The sequence below is a fragment of the Bacillus rossius genome, chromosome 10 (genome assembly GCF_032445375.1).
Source record: "Bacillus rossius redtenbacheri isolate Brsri chromosome 10, Brsri_v3, whole genome shotgun sequence".
Taxonomy (NCBI): Eukaryota; Metazoa; Arthropoda; class Insecta; order Phasmatodea; family Bacillidae; genus Bacillus; species Bacillus rossius.
This window is the reverse complement of record NC_086337.1, coordinates 11,874,161-11,896,816: the sequence shown is the minus strand read 5'-3', so window position 1 is coordinate 11,896,816 and position 22,656 is coordinate 11,874,161. Positions and strand designations below refer to the sequence as shown.

General features: G+C 38.4%; 1 protein-coding gene across 1 annotated transcript in view; it reads left to right on the top strand.

Annotated features, from left to right (window-relative positions):
• Window positions 1-22,231, top strand: part of LOC134535787 (DNA-binding protein SMUBP-2-like) — a 115,185-nt gene extending 92,954 nt beyond the window's left edge. Inside the window, exons 9-10 of the mRNA XM_063375056.1 lie at window positions 14,328-14,625; window positions 14,773-22,231. Coding sequence (XP_063231126.1) covers window positions 14,328-14,625; window positions 14,773-16,727 — 2,253 coding nt within the window. The 3' untranslated portion in view covers window positions 16,728-22,231. The remainder of the gene's footprint in view (window positions 1-14,327; window positions 14,626-14,772) is intronic.
• The last annotated feature ends 425 nt before the right edge of the window (window positions 22,232-22,656 follow it).

Genomic DNA, 22,656 nt, shown 5'->3' with positions numbered 1-22,656 from the left:
TGCAGCGGGCCTGTGTGTGGTCGAATTGACCACAGCGTTTGCATTGTGCGACGTCTTGAGGGCGAGATTTGTATTTCTGCACCACTACAGATGTATAGTACAGGGTTTGATTGACGTGATGTTCTCCGCGGGGGCCGCAAGTGTCACGCAGAAAGTTCTGGATCGGATTCGTTTCGGTGTTCCTGTGGCGTCGGGCCGGCTGATTTCGAAATTACGCACATCGATTACTGTGAAACCCTTATCTGTTAGTTCCTGTTTGATCTCGGCTTCTTCTACTGCGGGGTACAAACCCTTAATTACTACTTTGGTGTTTCGCTAATCTGGATGTGCGAACGTGTGATGGTAGATGTAGCTGTCTTTCAGGAATTATAGGGCTTTTCCGTACCCTTCCCTGTTTTCAAAACTGAGCCGGAGCTCCCGTCTGCGCGTAATGGTGTTTTTGAACGGGACTCTGTGCTGGTTAAGAAACATCGCGATTTCTTTTAGTTTGTGTGTTTCTTTTACCATGATAGGCACGCCTTTGTACCTATTCGGAGTGTCGCAGTGTTGTGAATTTGATTGTTGTGACGGATATGTGTTTTCCGGCTGTGGGTTTGCCAGGGGGGCGTACCTGTTTGCCGTACTGACCGTGGCTGTGATTTTGCTGTCTGCGCTCTTGTCGTAGTGCGCACTCTCGTTGTTGTTGAGTGAGACTTTCCTGCTCCCCCTCCCCCTGTCGAGTGAGCTGCATCGCAGAGCTCGCTTCCCTCCTGCCTGTTTGAAATCGTGGTCGTCGTCGTCCGCTCGGTCGCGTTTGAGTTTTGCACTCTGTGTCTCCATTGGTGTTTGTGTCGCGTGTCCCTTGTTCTGTGCGCCCGCCATCTCCCTGTCACGGTTCGCGGGCTATCCGACCCGCCGGTCTCCTAAAACCTAAGAGCAGTGGTGGCTGACAAACACTGATATGAACAGCGAAGCTAGGCCTTAGAGAGGCTGTCCTCTCTGCACCACTGTCTGGTGCGAAGTGCGTGAGTAGGGGCTGGCCGCCGATCCATCATATTGCCATCCGGGGCAGTTAGTGTGTGCGAGACCAGAAACCGAAGTTTCTATAACTCGCTTAGTGCATTGTAAATCAGGTGCACCCCACACTTTTGTAGAATCACTTGGATCAACGGGCGGGGCGCGTGTCTTGTTGGATAAGTTTGGCACACAGGCCTGTGTGTGCGCTGGTATGTTGTGTAATGCTAGAAAAGTTACGTGTACCTAATTCGGCGGGGAAGAGAAGCTACCCACCAGCTAGATCGGCTAACTGGCGTGATGTAGTGTCGTGTTTGTGTGCAATAGAGGCTTGTCGGTGTGCTGTAATTTCAAGTGACCTAGTTAAATTCGGGTGTGGCGTGTAGTGTAAAGCTGTGCAAGCCGCTCCTACGAACCCCTGGGAACACAGAAACATGCTAGGGTAGTTAGCCCATTATTGCATGTAACAACAGGTAGTTCAGGCCGTCACTCGCACAGGCATATCATCGTGTGGTCGTGTTGGTGATACGGTAAAAGAAATTACATAGATTAGTAAACCACTGGCCGCCTGAAGGACCGAACTATTGCGTTCCAATATAGTTCGGTCAAAGTTAGGCTAAACCAGTATTGCTGTAGCTAGCCCCCAGGCTGTCGTCTTCTAAACCTGAAAAATAGAAAGTGAAATTAATAAATGAAGGTCGTCCTATTCTATTATTGTTCGAGCAGAGCAATGCCCTCGTCCAGTTTTTTTTAAATTTTTTTTTTAAATTTTTTTTTATTTTTAAAAAAAAATTTATTTGTTTATTTTTATATAGATATATTTTTTTTTTTTAATTTTTTATTTATTTTTTAATTTTAGTTTAAATCTATACTTAAAGCTACTGTACATGCCCCCAGAGCCCTGCCCTGACAGGCATGCATGCCTCTCGGCCCGGATCCCCAGCGAGGGCTGGGGCAGCTCCCTCTACCAGTTCACCTGCATGATTCTGCCTTGACAAGGTGCTACGACATGTGTGTGGATTGTCGCGCGTGTTGTAGTGGTGTGACTAAAATGTTACGTACCCCGGGGAAGGGAAAATAAATATTTATTAGGTGATGATAGATTTACGGAACTAGCTTTGTTAATTCAAAATCCCATGCCTTCCGAAACGCGGCCGGCACTGGAGGTGAAGCCTGCCAGGCGGGTCTCGCCCTTCAGGCATAGGGAGTAAGCCCTAACAACACTGGCAGTGAACCCTACGTGGGTCAAAACCTCAAAACCTACACCTGCATGCTTCGGACCATTTTGAATTAGCTAAGAGAGAGATTTGCAGAGAAGTTAAGAGAATTAATTGGCTATTATTAAGTGGTGAGCTAGGAGTGTATTTTATTATTATGATTCAAAATCCCATGCCTTCCGAAACACGGCCGGCACTGGAGGTGAGGCCTACCAGGCGGGTCGCGCCCTTCAGGCATAGGGAGTCAGCCCTAACAACACAGGCAGTTAACCCGAGGGGATTGTACATCCACCTGCGTACTTCGGACCATTTTGAATTGTGTAGGCCGTGTAAACTTTAAACTGTAGGCTACGCGCGGTGTGAACACGCCCGGAGCTGGAGTGCGACTGCCTTGGGGTCGGGCGAAGAAACAGTTTTGTTTGGAGGCCCCCAGCGCCCCGACCAATCAGAGAGCTTCTAGGCCCGTGATTGGCCGGGGCCCCGCAGGCCCCCGCACGAGGTGTTCGGAGTGCTATTTTATCTAATTTTAAAGTTATTGAAAACTTTTTAAAAAATGAATCCATGTCGCTTTCGTTTTTAATACTTATCGTTTTAATTTAAACGAGGTTTTTTATGTTTACGTTGCTCGGACGGGTCGTAATTCGCTATTGATTTATCAGTGCGTTTTCGTGCTGTGGTAAATCTAGATACATTTTATTATTATTCTTTGATATTATTTCGCGGATGTACGGAATTTTAAGTGCGTTGTGAATAGTTTCATTACTCGTAAATCTATTGCAATCTAAAATGGCCCTTAGGAAATTATTCTGTTTAACTTGTAGCCGACTTATATGGTGATTTGCAGCATAGCCCCAGACCTCGCATCCATATAGCAACTGCGGGCGTACAATTTGAGTGTAAAGTTGGAGTTTTTTCCTGCGTGGTAAATTAGGTGCTTTTAACATTGGGTACAGGCTTCTCAAGGATCCTGTTGCAATGTTTGTTGCTCGAGCGATGTGTTTTCCCCATAGTAGTGTTCTGTCTAGCGTGAGTCCTAGATATTTTGCCTGTGAAACATTAGGAATAGGTTGGTGAAAAATTTCTAGCTCCCTGTCTGGTCTGCCTCTACGTTTTGAAATTACATGCGTGGTTGATTTAGCTGCATTAATCTTAATTCGCCACCGAGTGTAGAATTGCTCAAGTGCTGTCAGCTGTCGTTGGACGCATACCATGGCATATTTTAAGTTTCCGGATTGTTTAATTATGGCTGTATCGTCCGCATACATCTGTACGTAGGCGTTTTCGTGCGGTATGTCGGCTGTGTAAATATTATAGAAGAAAGGCACCCCAGCTGTAAGTTCGCGAGTAGTCGATTTAGCCCCGTCCAGAGCAACATAAAAGTTACGACGCCATAAATAGTGGGCCACCAGGTAAATATATGTGTCTGGGAAATTAAAGTTTATGAATTTTTGAATAAGGCTCGGAATCCAGACTTTGTCGAAAGCTTTTTCTGCGTTGAGCATCGTCATCACAGTGTAAGCTTTAATGTGTTATTAAATCCGTCGGTAGTAGCTTCTACGATTTTTATTAAGGGGTGGATTGTTGAATGACCTTTCCTGAAACCAAATTGAATATCTGGAATCACGTTGTGTTCCTCTGCGTGTGCTTGAAGGCGCGAGAGTAATGTTTTTTCAAAAATTTTACTCATGCTGTTTAAAAGGCTTATGGGTCGCCTGTTTTCTGGAATGGCTGATTTTTTCCCTGGTTTAGGTATTGTGATTATTTTTGCTAGTTTCCAGGAGTCGGGGTAAGTTTTATGTGTTAGTATAGCGTTGAAGTAGGGGCTGGAAAAATGAGGGTATTTATCAGAGAAAGGACTACATCTTGCTCGGCCAATGGCAGACGAGCTGTCTCCCCATTGGCTGTGCACCATGGAGTTAAAGCGGATTGGTTATGGTAGGTTGAATATTGGCTATTGCAGCACAAAACAATAGCCAATACTCAACCTACCATAATCAATCCGCTTTAACTCCATGGTGCACAGCCAATGGGGAGACAGCTCGTCTGCCATTGGCCGAGCAAGATGTAGCCCTTTCTCTGATAAATACCCTCATTTTTCCAGCCCCTACTCAGTCGCACTTGTGTTTCTGTTACATGTTTGTCTCTGCCTGAGGACGGGAGCAGATAGCAGTTCCCGAAACGTCGCTTGTTTCTGTTTTGGTAAAACTATTGTGTTCGTTTCGTCTTTTCGTTTTGTCGTGTTTTTGTCTCGTTTCAACTGTTGTGCTGAATTATTTTGGGTTCAATATTTTTGTGTTGTCATCATTTGTGGGTTTTTTTTTTCGTTTTCTTAGTACATTTTTTTTTGTTTTTATTTGTTTGTTGACCATGTTCCTGTTACGGAATATTTTGTGGTGTTTATATCCTTGTTGACAACAGCAATTTTTTGCTTATTTTTTTCTTATTTTTTGTCTTTTTTTAATTAATTAATTTATTTATTTTTTAGTTTTTCTTCAACAGAAAAAGTTCTTAGCAATGGCGTATGTCCAAAAACTTACATCAAGTCATGCACTCCCATTGCACAAATCTTTCAAAGATAACAAGTTTATTGAAGTTTGTATTATGATTTATTCTGTTAGTGTTGCATTGTGTTTGTTTTCTTCAGTGTTTACAAATTGTTATGCATGTAGTGAAGCCAGCTTATACTACCAACAGTGTATATAATTTTCTTTATGGTTGTAAATATAGGCATTTAAAGTTCAATAATTTTTTTTTGTCATGATATCCCAATAGTTTGGTTAATACAAACCCTCGTTATTACATAGTGCTAAAATTATGGTCCCTTCAGGTTTGTAATAATGAGGTTTGACTGTAATTTTAAGCGTTAAAATAAATAATGCATGTAGAACTTGCCAAAACAGATATTTCCAATTAATTTGACTCTATGATAAAAATTAAATATGATATTTTTACTTTAGTAATGTTTTCACTTTTAAATGACTAATTAAATATAAATAAATGGGCATTAATTGTAAAATTACAGAAAATAAAAGTGTAAACTACGAGAGAGCTTAAAGCAGAATTCGTGTCCCAGTAATAAAACCTGAGCAGAACTTGAACAGGATGACTAGACCATAAGAGAAAAATTATAATGGCTTTTAAATTATTGTTCCTGTTTTGTGCAAAAAAATGTATGTACAATCGGACAGTTTGAAGGTTATGAACCATCTGTACAAAATACGGGATCTTTGAAAATGATTGCATGAATTGTGAAGTGTCATTGTAAAATAAGTATGTCATGCATATGCGCATGTGGTATCTTAAACTGTTTAGAAAATAATAAAATTTTAAATTAGCTAGTACTTTTCGATATTCGTGCCACTTTAGCTCTGGGTGATGTTTAGATTATAAACAAACCAGTAGTTTATAGTAATTAATAATGTTATTTAATTTCAAAATTTGTAAATATTTATTTGTGAAGTATTGCCACAACTTGTGTTTTGGGAAATCTTCTTCTTTTTCTTTTCATTATACTTCATAGTAACTTTTAACAACGATATCTTTTGATTTAAAACATATTTATTTGCCTACTTCCTCTATTCTTGCTTTTGAATTACAAGTTAGATAGAGAATTTTTATTAGGAAGGATGAATTCGAACGGCGAGCATGAAAGAAGAAAATGATAAGCAGAAAAATTGACTGAGACTTCGAGAAATGTACGAATCTACAATTTATATAAAACTTAAAGTTCATCGCTGCCAATATTCGACCAGAACTACATAATCGTCGTCGAAAGTATTAAAGAACTACATAGTCTTCATCGAAGATAGAACAGAACTACATAGTCGTCGTTAAAGATAGTCAAGAACTACATATGCGTCATCGAGAATAGTAAATCCCTGCATCATTATCAAGAATGTGAACAACTGCCCTTCGTCGTCATCAAGAATCGCCGATTTGGAGACCCATCATCAGGACGATCGAGAGCCGCTGTTCCTGGAGACCCATCATCAGGACGATCGAGAGCCGCTGTTCCTGGAGACCCATCATCAGGACGATCGAGAGCCGCTGTTCCTGGAGAGTCATCATCAGGACGATCGAGAGTCGCTGTTCCTGTGGAGTCATCATCAGGAAGATCGAGAGCTAGGACAGCACTACGTCCGTACGAATGTAGTTACTGAGATCCGCAGTTCACGGTATAGTTGAAATACCATATCTTAAGGTGGTATTGTCCTTAACTTGCGGCATATTCTGAGGTAATTATGAACTATGAGAAAATTTTACATCTTTACAACTCCACAAGCTTATAATTAATAGCAGTACATAACTCGACAGCCGTGTACCAATCTTATGTATGATTCGTCTACTTACACCCATATAACCCGAGAAACGAATCGAAGAGTCCTGATTGAGCTAAAATAATTTTAAAACACTACTACATTTGAATATTGCAATATAAATATTGAATTTTATCCGGAGGTGCCCTATTACACAGGTTGTGCAATATTAATCTTAAACTATTCTACTGAATATAGCTATTCTTGTAAAAATTCCAATTAGCATGTTGTACTGTGAAAACAATATCATTTCCAGCAATATAACTATTCATATTACAACAGTGAATCGTTTGCGTTATCATTGAAATTGAATTAAAACTTAAGATTAATAATAAGTACAATTTTGTGTTTATAAATAACCCAGTGGATCACCTTAACTTAACATGTTAATGATTGTTGTTGATTCAACACCAATAATCATAAACCTATACTCAGAGATCAAATATGTTCTTTAGAGTTTCTCAAATTTGGTATTAACCAAATTACTTTCTTTGTTGGTCTGCCAATGACCGGGCTAGTCAGATTGAAATAGGCGATCACAAGATGGTTTTCAATCTCCTGCCATTACTTCTGAATCGTGTCTGCAGTTACAGTTGCAATTGCTGCAGCGACCCTCTTTTTAAAGTGCTTAATGTTCGTTCCCAGTAAACGCAATGTGTTTAATGTACAGTAAAAGTCCGTTATAACTTAAATTTATAACGGCGCCAAAAGTTTATGTAATAGCGAATTTTCGTTATAGCCAACAAAAAAAAAAAATCTTATTTTTGTAGCATTTTTAAAATATATTATTTTCTGGATTGTTATTACTATGGAAATTCACAACAAAAGTAAAGGAAATATACATAAAACTTACTAAAATAACATTTTTAAGCTATATCAGCACTTGCCGACTGCGAAATATGAGACCGCGTGGCCGTGATAAGGCCGTCACGCACATTGTGGCTAAGCGCACAGCTGTTTGTTTACATGGAGACGGGCAGGCGGGGTCACGCAAGGTCATGCTGGCCGCTTCCTGTCACTTTGACTGCAGCTGGTTTGCTGGAGACATGTGCGCTAAGCTGATGATATCGGGTGCATATTTGCGAGTTTTGAATACTTACTAACAATATGTTAACTCAAAGATGTAGTGAAATTTATTTTAAAATTTGTCACATCATTATTCACATTGACACCTATGAAAAATGTCAAACACAAAAATTTTTTTTTAAAAATCTCTTATTACATTGGACAACCATACAAATTATATAAAATAATTTTTTCGACAATTGGTCAGTAACACATAAATAATCACTCGTACAGACCCTTGGAAAATAACACAAAATTAAAAATCACTTTTTAAAAAAATGAATAAATTTTAGTTTGCATTGATTTCACTAGACTTTGGGACAAAATAAACGACTGGACCTCTAGGAAGTTCATCAAATCTTTCGTCGAAATATTTGTATGCTGATAAAAACGACTGATTGTGTCAAGTGTCTCCATCATTGACGTTTTTGACGGAACAGATACGTCACTTGGTTCATCGTCATTATTGTCATCATCTTCAGACGCCGCTTCATTTTGATTAGAAGAGACGAGCTCGACAAGTTCCATCTTCGTCAACTCCCCGCACACGTCAACATTATCATCAGCCGTGGCAAATTCGTGGAACGTGCATGGCACATGCAGTTGTTCAGCAACGGTAGACCAAACACCGGGCTCATTTGCTGAACCATCCGGCAATGCAGAATGCATGTAGAAGCATCAGTTTCACATTTACGGAAACCTGCATGCCTGAAAAACGCAGCAATCACTGCCGGCGTGATCTTCTCCCACGAAACTGCCATAGCCTGAGTAGCTTCCAATACGTTCCACTTGCAGACAGTTTTCCCAGCAGCAAGTTTCCTCATCACTGCGTTCACAAGCATCTTGCGAAATTCCCGTTTCAATAAATTAAACACACCCTGATCCAGGGGTTGAAAGATGCTAGTACAGTTAGCTGGCAAGAACACAAACTCCAAATTTTTCAGCTGAATGTCTGGATGTGCCGGACAACGATTGATAAACAAAATAACTTTACGATTTTTCATCCCCATTCTGGCGTCAAAGCTGTGAAGCCACTGCGTGAAGAGCTGCGACGTCATCCATGCTTTTTTGTTTGCTTCGTAAACACATGGAATGTTGCGTGCACCTTAAAAGCCCTGGGATTCTTTGACTTTCCAATAACAAAGGGCTTTAACTTGTCACTTCCGTCCATTTTTGCGCACAAAAGTATTGTCAGTCGTTCCTTGCTTCGTTTTCCCCCCTTGCAAGGATCATTCCTTACTGCCAAAGTCTTGTCAGGCAGTAAATTATAAAAAAGCCCAGACTCGTTTACGTTATAAACCTCGGAGGGTTTGTACCTATCCAGTATCGATGCAAGAATAGGTTGCCAGTTGTTGACTGCTTCTTTGTTGACACTTTCCGACTCCCCAGAAATTTTGTGCAGTGTTATTCCTCTTATTGCCTTAAATCTGTTCAGCCAACCATCACTGCATTTTAAGTTTTCGTCAATGTTCAGTTTTAAGGCTAGTTGCACAGCTTTAGCCTTTAACATAGCACCGGCAACCGGAATACCTCGTGCGGGATTTTGGTAAAACAATGTAAACAAGCCTTCCTCAAGATCAATATGTTTTGCAGCATGTAATTTTTTTTTTTACCTAGTGCGCAATCTTTTAAAGCTGCCGACTGGATGTTTTCCTTATTTTTCAAGATAGTGAATAAAGTAGATGGAATCAAACCGTAGCGTCTACCAATTTCACTTTTGCTGACGGACGGATTTTCACTCTTGTAAAATTTTCAATTTAGTAGATAGTTCGAGAGATTTTCTTTTTTTATCCATGTCTGAAGCTAAGTACGTAGTTAAACGTGTCGCGTATAACTAGACGTAAACAACAATGCCCGTAGTGCCGTACACTGAAACTACACCGTACGCAACACTTACGATGCAAGTGTGAGACGAGTTATGCTCATTTACGGGCTACAGTCAGCGTGATTCTAAATAAGTAATGCTCGCAGCGGGGCCCTGTCTCAGTGGGTTAACGACACTTGCTTTCGTCGCCGCGAGGCAAGCTATGCTCACTGTGGGGCCCCACCTTGTGCGGTGTTGCCAAGACGGCCACATCATGCGCGTTGTTTCATTTGCCGGACGTGTGGAATTGTGCAAAGCTGTTTCTCATTTATTAAGGAAATTGTAGATGTTTTCTCATTGTTTTAGAGCAAAATTACAGGTGTGTAAGCTATCGCTATAGCGAAAATGAGCCCACGCTGCATTCGTTATTTCCGAAATTTTTATCCTACGCAGCATATGTAAAACTGACGGCGCCGATGGCAATTATCGTTAGAGCGGACTTTACGTTATAGACCGTATTCGCTACAACTGACTTTCACTGTATCTCGGTAGAAAGTAGTAAAGTTTTGTGAGATTGTGTGACAGAGAGGCTTAAAATCCACAAGCGTAGGGAGTGGTAATGCAACAGCAAGACTAGCATGAGGGGGCGCGTGGCAGGATTTTGGCCATTTACAGAAAGCTCAGATTGTGTTGGGGTATGCTAAATTTAAATTAATTGTAGTAGGCAACAAAAGTTGTGATGTTAGCATCCACAAGAAAAATCTCCTGATGTCAAAGCTTTCAGTTGGTTGCTGAATCAGTTCAGAAAAACTGTGAAGAGTGGTTCACTGCATCAATTGCAACTATTACTGTAGACACGATTGAGAAGACGTTTCAGAAGATTAAATATCGTCTGGGCATCACCAGAGCTGAAATGGCCCACATATTGATATGTACTAAGCTAATTCTAAAACTTAATTCTTCTCTGAACATTATAAAAGACAAAACATTTATTTTCGTTTAAATAAATATTTAGCAAAAACTCTTTCAAATCCTAGCAATAAGTCTCAATAATTTTGTATATTGCACCTCTGTATTTAATGCAATATTTAGGGTCACGATAAAAGGTTAAATTGGATAAAGCCAAAGTAACACCGAAAAATATATCAATACATACATTATATAACACCAAAATGCAAGTTAATATATCATAAATTTAATTAAAACTCAACTCATGTTAGGTAACATAATCTTAATATATTAAATTAAATGAATTGAATTATTTAACATATAGTTAGTACCAAAATATGTGTATTAAATAGCTTGGAAAAAAGATTGCTTTTTTTGTCGGTAGTGCAACTATTTTAAGTAACTAATTTTTACAGTACAACATTGGAACATTTTATTGATGCACATATACTTGCTGATTTATTTTTATTGTTCACAGTAGTTAGATATGCTTATTGCATCATGTATCAAAATGACATTGTTTTGGTGAAGTAAGTATCAAGAAAAAAGTAAGTTTCGTATTTGTTGGAAATTGTGCTATCTGTATGAATAAAGAGAGTTCATATAAAATAAAAGCAATAACACCAAAATCTTTTGTTTTAAAAATGAAAAATGGCCTAAATGTTGTCTGTAGCAGTATTGCATTGCACCTGACTGGAGTAGGCACAGGTGTAACTCCATGGAGACGTGCTGCGTGGGCATGGTTGCTACAGGACTAGAAAACCGGGAAAACCGGGAAATGTCAGGGAATTCCGGGAAATGTCAGGGAAAATTCTACGAATTCTGGAAATTTTAAAGTTGCTTATAATTCAAACAAAGCTTTGTTTTGATGCGCTCGTACCGCTACCGAACGACTCCGCTAAAAGGCTGCTGCTTAAGGCGTACGGCAACTGCAACTTTTTTTTTTACTTGGTCTACGATTGTCCGTTGCAAAAGGCTGTTACAACCACCCACCATAACTTCTGGCCAATCCAGGCACTCGTTTGTTCACTAGCGAACCTGGCCTTCATTTATTCGTGTTTTGATCCTTTTTAATTTGCCCTTGAGACTTTGTGTTTTGTTCCGTTCCATGCAGTGATCTACGGAACGGACATGGCGTAGTTTATCTTTTGAAGGCTATTTTCACGTGGAATAAGATGAGTACAAAGCTTATTACGTGAATTTAAAGGCGTTGTTTCAGGTGAAGTTAGTTTTTGATGCGATCATAAGAAAATAAAGTGCATTTTGATAAAGAAGCAATACCAATTCTCATTTTGAAAACTACCAAGCTGATACGAAAACACGTGGATTTTGTGTGTGGTTATGTTTTTGCATTTTTTCTAACTATTTTTTTTAATTACTTTTTTTTTCAACCGTTATAATCCGTGAGTTCTGTTGCGTGACACTTACATTGTGTATAAAAAAATATGCATAACTGAACATGTTTTTCCCCAGAATCGTTAGTTAACATTGTAAGAATGTAAGAGTATTGCATGTTGTAATGCTGCTATTGTAATTCTCTAAGTAGGCCCGTTATATTGCTAGGTGTGAATTTGTAATAGTTTTTGTATTTGTGTAGTAATATTTTTTTAAGAATTCATAAACAATAATTTTATAACCTAACCTGAAAATATTAATATGTACTATTTTTTTAGCTTAGAGATGTCGAATAAAACTACATTTAAGTAGAATTGGCTCAAGGAGTCACAGTTTCAGCATATCAAACCCTCCGCTAAAAACATAAATTCTGCGTACTGCACTTTGTTCTACAAAAGTATTCAACTCAGCAATATGGGCTGAAGAGCTCTCACCAGCCATGTCGAAGGAAAAAAAAAACACATTCGCAATTCTGCCGTCAAAATAAAACGATAAAAAATCCTTATTTTACCTCATGTTGAAATTTTTATATTACATTTAATCATATGCACGTTAATATTTTTTATGGTATGTACTTAGTGTTGTGAGTTGGGTAAATACCCGGTGGGTAGGGTATTTATAAATGGGTATTTACCTAGGTACTTACCCCTGCCTCTGGTAAATACCCAAAATGAGGGTTTTTAAACTAAAATCACTTTTTGAGTGTATAATCATATGGCATATTCATTATTTTATTGCTGTAACTTTATGCTCATCTGTTACTAAATTAACCTTATAAAACCATTTAGTAGGTAATCATAAATAAAGTGAAAAAATACACTCAAATTTTTAATGAAATATAGCAGCATGTATTTCAATATTTTAGATTATAATTTTCACAAAATTTACTAGATATTCTAAATCTAAAACATAAATTTTTTTCTTAAGGGAAATTTTTTTTTCATTTGTTTTTAGAATATGGCTACACTGAACCACTGTAGATTAGCAGCCATGTTGTTCATTGAGTTACATGATGCAGTGAAGGAAGTTAAACATACATAACCTCACTACTTCTTGTGTTCAATTTACGATGTTTTCATTTTAATTTTCATTGTTAAAGAGTTTCTCAATATGGGGAAAAAGAAAGGGCCAACTTGGAATTTTTTTAAAAGGAGTGGAATGTAAATACTGTTATAAAACATACAAACATTCTAATGTTAATAAAATGACAAATCATATAAAAAAGTGTTTCAAGTGTCCTGAAGATATGAAGAAAATTATATATTGCAGCAATATTGTAAAACCTTTTCAAACAGTGATGTGTACATCCAAAATAAAGCAGTGAAAATGTATTGCAAAGTCATGATCATAACCATGATGTGTCACTGACAGTCGATACCAAGATCAAGTTTAAGTAATAAAAACTCTACATTTTCGTCACCAGATGAAAGTAATACTAGGTGCTTAGCACAAATTCAAAATTCACATCTTCACGAGAAGGGTTTGGCATATCATAATTTATGGACCACATGGAAGAGTATTATTAAAAATATTAGTCGAGGAATATTTTTAACTTTTAGTCCATTTTACACAGGTGAAGAGTGAAGAACAAATAAACATGCAATTAATTTCTCAGCTATTCTTAGGAAATTTTGAAAATACACGTTTACTTTTTATTTTGATATTGTGTAAGTTAAATAACATGTAGGTTAATTAATGTGAGATTTAAGTAAGGACTGGAAAGTAATAACAGATGGATTAAACTAAAACTACAAAAAGATAAATTAAAAACAGAAACTTAAAAAACAAAAAAAATGTAAATATGATTAGTTATGTAATATTGTGTGATTTTGTGTTGAATGCATGATGTTAATGAAAGTATGCTACAACTTCGAAAGGTGATTCCTTCTTCCAAAAACAAGGTAGTCAAGTCTTAGAGTTACACTACGCCATTTTTTTGCGTAGTACTATTCTCTAGGGAAAATTTGTAGTTAAAAAATTTAAAATGGTTAATATTGACAAGGTATGGAAAATGATGTGGAGTAAAATTACAATATTTTGATAAATCTTTAGTGTGTTGAATTATTCAACCTTCGGGGGGGAAAAAACATTAAAATAAAACTCTCCCCTTCATGATAATAGGTCAGCTCAGGTTACCCTATTCGCTATTCCCCAAAATAAAAATTTAGTTGTCTGGTTTTTCTAAATATTTCACACTGTTGCTTTTCCCCCCGTAAGAATTGTGCTTGGAAAAAATGGTGGTGTATAAAACTATTCCATGTTTTTGATAAGGAATCACCTGCTAAAGTTTGCAACATACTTTCATTAACATCGTGCATGTAACATATTACTTTGTGAAATTATTAAAACTTGACAAAATTAAAATTATCATTGATTTTATGAAAATACCCAGGTATTTATGAAATTTGGGTATTTACCTGGGTAAGTACCCAAGGTATTTACCCTTAATTATATATACCTGGGTATTTTACATCTCTATATGTACTTCATAAGAAAGTCAGGGAATTTTTCTCTTAAATTTCTGGAAAACAGGGAAAAGTCAGGGAATTCTAAGATTCTATTTCTGTAGCAACCATGGTGGGACGGCAGGTGAAGCTCATCAAGCAGGAGCTGGGCGACGTGCCGGGACTGGAGGTGCGCTCCGTGGACGGCTACCAGGGCCGCGAGAAGGAGGCCATCGTGCTGTCCATGGTGCGCTCCAACCTGGACGGGGACCTGGGCTTCACCGCGGACAAGCGCCGCCTCAACGTGGCGGTGAGCCGCGCCCGCCGCCTCTTGTGCGTGGTGGCCGACACTCGCACCCTGGGGACGTGCGAGCTGTACCAGTCCCTCTTCACGCACATGCGACGCCACGGCGTCGTGCACAGCGCCCACCGCTACAGCTGTGGTGAGGGGCACACCACCATCCATTGTAGCGGACATTCAAATATATCTAATCCTGCTCACATTATTAGTGGTGTTTTAAGTTGGTAATTAATTTTTTTTAAACTATATTAAGGAACCATCCTATCAATGCTGTGACTGTGTGTTGCAGTGATCCCGCCCCATGGTGCGAGCGGGGGTAACAAGAGCGCTGGGAAGAAGAGTGTGCCGGGAGCGAGTAAGAAGGACTTGGGACCGGATATGGAAGAGAATAAGTGCTTGAGTGTGCTGCGAGAGTTTGTGGAGGATGAGTCACGGAGCGTGCACCGGTTCCCTTGCAAGCTGACGTCGTATGTCCGCATGCGCCTGCACTCTGAGAGCGAGAAGCTGGGCCTGAAACACTACAGCGAGGGTGTGGGCGACCAACGGCAACTGGTGGTGGAGAAGGTAGCCGGCAGTGCGGCTGCTGCATCGTTGGGCAAGGGCAATAGTCAGGGTGAGAGCAACAGTCAGGGCAAGCACAACACTCAGGGCAAGAGTAACACTAAGGGCAAGAGCAACAGTCTGGGCAAGGGCAACAGTCTGGATGAGGGTGAGGGCAACAGTCTGGATGAGGGTGAGGACAACAGTCAGGGCGAGGGCAACAGTCTGGGCAAGAGCAACAGTCTGGGCAAGGGCAACAGTCTGGGCAAGGGCAACAGTCTGGATGAGGGTGAGGACAACAGTCAGGGCGAGGGCAACAGTCTGGGCAAGTGCAACAGTCTGGGCAAGAGCAACAGTCTGGGCAAGGGCAACAGTCTGGGCAAGGGCAACAGTCTGGATGAGGGTGAGGACAACAGTCAGGGCGAGGGCAACAGTCTGGGCAAGAGCAACAGTCTGGGCAAGGGCAACAGTCTGGATGAGGGTGAGGACAACAGTCTGGATGAGGGTGAGGGCAACAGTCTGGGCAAGGGCAACAGTCTGGATGAGGGTGAGGACAACAGTCTGGATGAGGGTGAGGGCAACAGTCTGGATGAGGGCGAGGACAACAGTCAGGGCGAGGGCAACAGTCTGGGCAAGAGCAACAGTCTGGGCAAGAGCAACAGTCTAGGCAAGAGCAACAGTCTGGGCAAGGGCAACAGTCTGGATGAGGGTGAGGACAACAGTCTGGATGAGGGTGAGGGCAACAGTCTGGGCAAGGGCAACAGTCTGGATGAGGGCGAGGACAACAGTCAGGGCGAGGGCAACAGTCTGGGCAAGAGCAACAGTCTGAGCAAGGGCAACAGTCTGGATGAGGGTGAGGGCAACAGTCTGGGCAAGGGCAACAGTCGGGGCAAGAGAAACAGTCAGCACAAGGGCAACACACTGGGCAAGGGCAACACTCTGGATAAGAGCAACACTCTGGCCAAGGGTAACAGTCAGGGCGAGGGAAGCAGTCTGGCCAAGAGTAATAGTCTGGAGGAGGGTTTGGGCAATGGTCTGGTCCCTTCTCCTCAGGTCAAACTTTCGAATTTGGATCATGATGGTTATGTTTCACATGACGAAGACATTCTCTGTGTGAAATATGATGTACTGGATGATGTAGATGTGTCCTGTAAAGTCGGCTCTAGTGAGGATATGCCACAGTGTAATTTACTCATTGATTCATCGAAACCTAAGAGTGATAGTACTGTAGGGATTGGGGCAGCTCAGTTACGGACTATGGATTCCAACACTTCTGCCGACGAACCGACCGTCAAAAATCCGCAGAGCCCCAAGAAGCGACGCCGTGGGAGCAAAAAGACAGATGCAGCCTCCAAGCAGTCGGTGGAGGATGGAAACGGGAGGATGGAAAGGAGGGTGGAAGAGACGGATGATGCAGTCCTGCACAGGTTTCAGCAGGACAAGAGAACTTGTGGCCAGGCTGGCTGCGGGAAGGGCACGGAGCTGTTCGGGCAGTTGTGCCAACACTGCCGCAGGATGTACTGCCTGTCGCACTGCGTGCCAGAGGTGCACGGCTGCGCGGAGGCAGCGCATGCACATGCCCGCTCCGCCTTCCTGCACCCGGCACCGCGCCCCGCCGACCCCATCAAGCACGGCTTTGCGGAGCGCAAGCTCAAGGCCAAGCTGGGGGACATGGCACACAAGCGAAAGTCAAAGAAAAAGTGAAATAACTAAATTCACTTCAATACTCCTTACCTGCTGATGCTGTTTGACTGGTTGCTGCTATGCAGTGCATTTTACTCAAACATTTGTAACTGAACATCGTTATCAACCTTAAAGATGTAATTTTAAATCATGTTTTTTCTATGTAATTTCTTAAGTATGTACTGGCATAAGCATTATGGCATAGTGCCAGCATCTTGTTTTTTTAAATTTTTTTTATAGGCCCTGAATAGATTTTAGAAAACTAATACATACGGAATGTTTACAGTAAGCTACGTAATTTTTGCCTTTTATAGAATATATATGGTATCTGCAAAAGTTGGATTTTTGTTTTTTCCAAAAAATTTAATATCAGATTTCCTGAACCCGAAAATTTTTTTCATCTTACCTACCCTCATTGAGCTGTACAACTGAAAGTTCTTATCTTGGTAAGTGAAAACATTTGGCTGAATGTAGCAGCTGTTTGGCTTACGTAATTGGCAACTGGAATGCTGATAAAATTTAATTATTACCTTAGCTAATAAATAATGCTAAAATTTATTTATTTTTGCAGAATAAAATGCTCAAGTAAGTTCTTCATCTATACAGTAAACAAATTTTCAAATGTGATATTTTACATTTGTACTGTCATAGAGGCAAAGCTAATGGCAGTTTTACTTCCTGGTTGTAGAACGCTCCAAAAATGAGAGCTCTTGTATTCCCAGACAGGTGGCAAGGAATTACGTATTACCAGTAATTCTTTCTTGACATGGGTCGGTTGTTTGAAATTAAGTTATGGAGACAAAGTTTTTTGTCTCATAGCTTCTTCTATGAACTGTGTTCTAATTTTCTAACTTATGCTTGCATTCACAGTAGCTCGATTCAGAAGTACTGGCACTATTGTAAATTAAAAAAAGGCAAATTCTAAAAGTAATTCACTGTTTACTTGCCTTTTCTATCACAAGTTTACATTATATTTGATGAACGTGGATATGTTAACTATTCAGGGCTTGCAAGTAGTTTGTGTGTGTGTGGCATAGAACTAAGGTTTTCCTTGCTTCTCATAAATATTAACAAGTCTAAAGAGAAGCGGTCACCTTCCCTCAAAAAGAATGGATACCTTCCCTCAGAGTACCTTTCCTTGGACTAACTCTTAGCTTAACACCTATGTGAGCAAACAAATTAATGAACTCATTAATTATCAACAAAAGCAGAGCTAAATTTTTAAGGTGGACTCATAGCATTTTGTAGCAATTCAAAAAGAAAATGCAGATTAAAACTCTTTAGTAATACCATTAAACAATAAACAATGAGTTTGAGTTTATTACACAAGAGCATACTAATATTACTCTCAATCACAACCATTTTTTACCAAAAGAAGATACTAAACATTTCATTAAATAGACAATAAATAGTTAACTTGTAAAGCCAGTGCTCACAGGCCCTAAAATATTTTGAATAATAAATATTATATGGTACCACCATTTTAAATTTACTGCAGGTACAATAAATATTTATTACAATCATAACCTTGGTACATTATTATTAATAAAATTTCCAAAAAATCAAAACTTTATTTAGATACATTAAACTACCCATATTATTTTTTGGGGGTTAGCATGCGACTAGCTTAATAAAAATACAAAATTTTACTAGTCTCAGTCTTAGTTAAGTAGTCTTTAAAAGTTTGGGCCTTCAAATAATTTTTTCTGCTATTTAAGTACATATATGTTGCTGGCACTCTCCGATATGTTTTTCCATGTTGTAAACATCTCTGAGAAAAGTTATTAAAAGTTACCCTAAAGCCCTAATTAAAAAAAAAAAGAAGTAAGTTCAGTATCTGTAAAATCTTGGTCTGCCAGAACACATTTTAAGGTTACGGGGTACACTTGAATATGCTGATTATAGCTGGTGCAGGTCTCTCGTTCAAAGCCCTTACAATTTTAAAGGCATATTTAGCAAATATGTTACAGACTAAACTGGCCCATTACCAAAAGGTGTAATCTGGAAATGCCATCAAAACTTAAGGTACATTTCCAATCACCCAGTACACTGCCGATGATTAGTAATATTCGCAAAATCTTCCATTGCGAATATCAACAACGCAGCATTATCACTGGGCATTCACCATAGCCACATCGTACTTAAAGTAGAACTTCATTACGTTTAACAAAATTCAACTTTGTTCCGGGCCTAACCAACATACATACTCATATAAAACATTTTTACAAGCAGTATGACATGACCACATTCTCTCTCATGTGCCGCCCAAATGCAAAAGCCACAGCTGTCTCACTCAGACACTCCATCTCTGCGACTCAGCTGGCTGCCTGCGAGATAAACCACTTCGTCTATTTCGTCTTTGTTTTATCGCACACACACCGCATGCCTTTTAACATCTTGCGATTACACACTTATTTGATTTTAAATGTATACTAGCTTATCACAATTATCATCTAATATAAACATAACTTAAAATTTAAATAATTACATAAAAATAAATCTAAAAATAAAAATTTTACCTCAGAATCCAAATTTTTGTGGCTACGCACAAGCATATGTCACACAAAAAATGGCAGAAAAGGGGAAAAAAAAAAAAAATTCTGAGTTATCAGAGTACCTGGTAATTCTACCCTAGTGATGTTGACTGCAATGTTGACCGAAACATTGGTGATATATTCGCCTTGGATGCAGCTACAAACCAGAAACCAATGTAATTGTTAAAAATAGTGAGTTTTCCGGGAAAAAAATCTAAATGGTATTTTAGAGTCCTTCTGATGTTAATAGATTATATTACAAAGGGTATTATTTCAATTCAGGCTAGTTTTTGAAAGAAAAAAAAACTGATTTTGGGAGGGCAATTGAATTCTATGGAAATGGTAGGGTAAAAATCATTAAAAACTAGAAACAACAGATATGAAAATGACAAAAAATATGTTCTAATTTGTTTACTCTCAAAACCACAAAATATTTCTTGACTTTAATCATTCACAGCTATGAGTTTTTCTGAAACCGTGGGGGTGAAAGGTCTTAAATTTTGTATGAGATTGTATATTTTAATGTAATAACAATGTGGTGAATATAACTGAACTGAATTAGCCAGTCTTCTGGCTAAACCAATAAATTATGAACATTATTTTGCAAGATTGAAAATATTTTAAAACCATCTTACATAATATTAATCAAATTGTCTTAACTGTCCTTCCACTTAATTATGATTCCTAGTCATTCCAATCTAGCTATTAACTAAATGTATTTATGAGCAAATCATAGGCTTCCATTGTTTTATTGGTTTGCAAAAATGCAAAGCTTCACATCAGATGCGAAGCTTTGCATCACAACCAAAGATTCAAATAAAACAAACAGAAAATTTCCTGGCGAAGTCAGATCAAATATAAAAAAGAGCTTTGATTGATTCGCTTAGTTGAAGCTTCTCACAGGCCTACCACTATATCCCAGGAGTGTAACAGCAATCATGACAGTGGATGGGGACATGGCGATCCAGCTCCAAATATGTGAAATGCGTTCTGTTTGCTGAAAGAGTGATGGTGTCAATTTATATGGCAGCAAAAGGAATTGACTTCCTTGTAAAGGAAGAATATCGGAGAATATTATGCATCACTTTTGGACCGATAAAAGGTGATGATAGCAGAGAAACGCCTTGAAATGGCAAAAGCAAAAAGTGTTTCATCAGACAGAGCGCCATGTTGCTCAGAAAAAATTGGTCGAGCTATGATTTTAACTGCTTCTGCATCCTGCCTACTCACCAGATCTAGCCCCCTTGGACTACCATTTATTTTCGAAACTCAACTTGGCAGGTCTGAAATTTCTTTCAAATGAAATGTTCATACAGGAAGTAATTGAGTATTTTGTAAGCCTCAAAGAAACTCATTCCCATGAAGAAATCGCGAAGCTGGTGAAACATTGGGGCAAGGGCATTGAACAAGGGTACTGTTTCGAAAAATAAAGTACGTTAAGAAACTCAAATTGTTTTCCTTGATATTAAACCAAGTAATTAATCAAACTACCCTTGTGTTTAATAAATACATGTAATAGCATTAAAGAACACACAATAGTTGTCACATTAACAAAAACAATTTTTTTTTATGAAATTTGGGCTTATTTTTAAAATTATAAAATTGGTACACTTGATTATTATACCCTCCTTATTCACACTACACAAATGATTCTCACGTAGAATACATATATCAAATTTAGTGTGGTGCTAATAGTACATTAACATTAACAAACATAATTAATGTAATTCTCAGGTAAAAGTTTTGTAATATCATAATGCCCCATTTACAGGATATTGAAGCTTAGTATGTTTTTAAAGTTTCTATTAATTTTTTATTAAAGCTAATTTTTACAATAATTACCTAAGAAAAATTCTGCAACTTTGACCTTGGCTTGATATTCAAGGACTTAATATTTAGTGTAATGTTATGGTAAAAAGAACCATAACCATTTTTTTATTATTTTTATTAGTGGCTGGTTAGGCATAGGTAAATGCAGCAAATAATCTGCTGTGCATGTACAGAATCTTCACTACACTTAATAAACTTATGAATAATGAATATTTTAAAGTGTTAGTATTAAAAATTGAATCCTATAATAAGCTATTTGTTATTGGAAAATTTGTATCTTCACAAATACCTTATTATTACCGAATTCACCTTGGCTCTTCTCGAGCCAAAAACTTACTCTCTCGTCCATCTCTAGTGGTTTTGTGTTGAAAGCTTTTCAAATGTTGATAAATATAAATAAATTTCAACATTATTTGCACTGTATGATAGCAGATGAATGCTTTTATGTGATAAATGTACTGTGCTGGACAATAATGATTGTAAATATATATACACTATTTAAGTTGTTGGTTTAAGATTATTTAATATTGTGTAATTATTTACATTGTACAGTCAATTATTTTTGAGTTTAAAAAAAAATTATAGAATATTTAAAAAACACTTTTCTTTTAGTTTATTATATTTTACAACATATTATTTATAGTTTGTTGTGATTAATAATTTTTTATATGAATTTTTATTATGTTCACAAAGTTTTTCAGTTATGTATTTATGTAATATGTATTTAATTTAATGTAAAAAAAGGCTCAATTAAAATGTGTTTATTTTAAATTTAAGAAGTATGTGGTAGTTATTAAACCATGGTTCTTGACTCACTCTAGTCTGGGTGTATACAAACTTATGCAAGATCTAACTCCTCAAGAAAGTACAAGTAAAAGGTGTTTTATGTCTCTTTGTATACATATTTACATGAGGGAAGGCAGTCTCTGAGATCACGCTTAGATCCACCTGGGTAATAACTCTCAAAACATTTATCAGGGAAAATCTGTGGCATTGCAAAGGGCCACACTCCGACATCTTTTTGTAATATGTAATTTTGTGAATATAATAGGCAGGAAAACATCTTGTGCAGGAATGTCTTAAGCATGATTTATTGTATATTTTATTTTGAAGTTTATTGGTTTGCTACATTGGTTGAATTTCCGTAAGTAGACTTTTTAAAACCCACTAGACAAATTCATCAACTTTAGGTTCCTTTTATTGTTAAGTGGACACTAGGGTGTCCCTTAAATTTGGAATTTCATATTTTTTGATGCATATCCCCTAAATTTTTTTTTTTTTTCCCTAGCCTAACTAATAACTAAGTGTATTTGGGAGGGGTCTGGGAAGGGAAGACTCTAAGTGCATCTCAGGCCGAAGCCTATTCGCTGTTAGCATGCAGGTTATGAACATGCAGGAGAGGAAGCATGCATCATGTGCTAGGAGGGGATTGGCCAGCCATGGCAACATTTTAGTCATGACTAACTCCCCTCACTAGATAAGTTGGGCCCAGGTAAAACCTGCGTAGACACACTGAAAACCCTGGGCACTGACATGCGGGATGCAAATTTCATGCATTAATTACAAGCAGGTTGGTTATAGGAAAC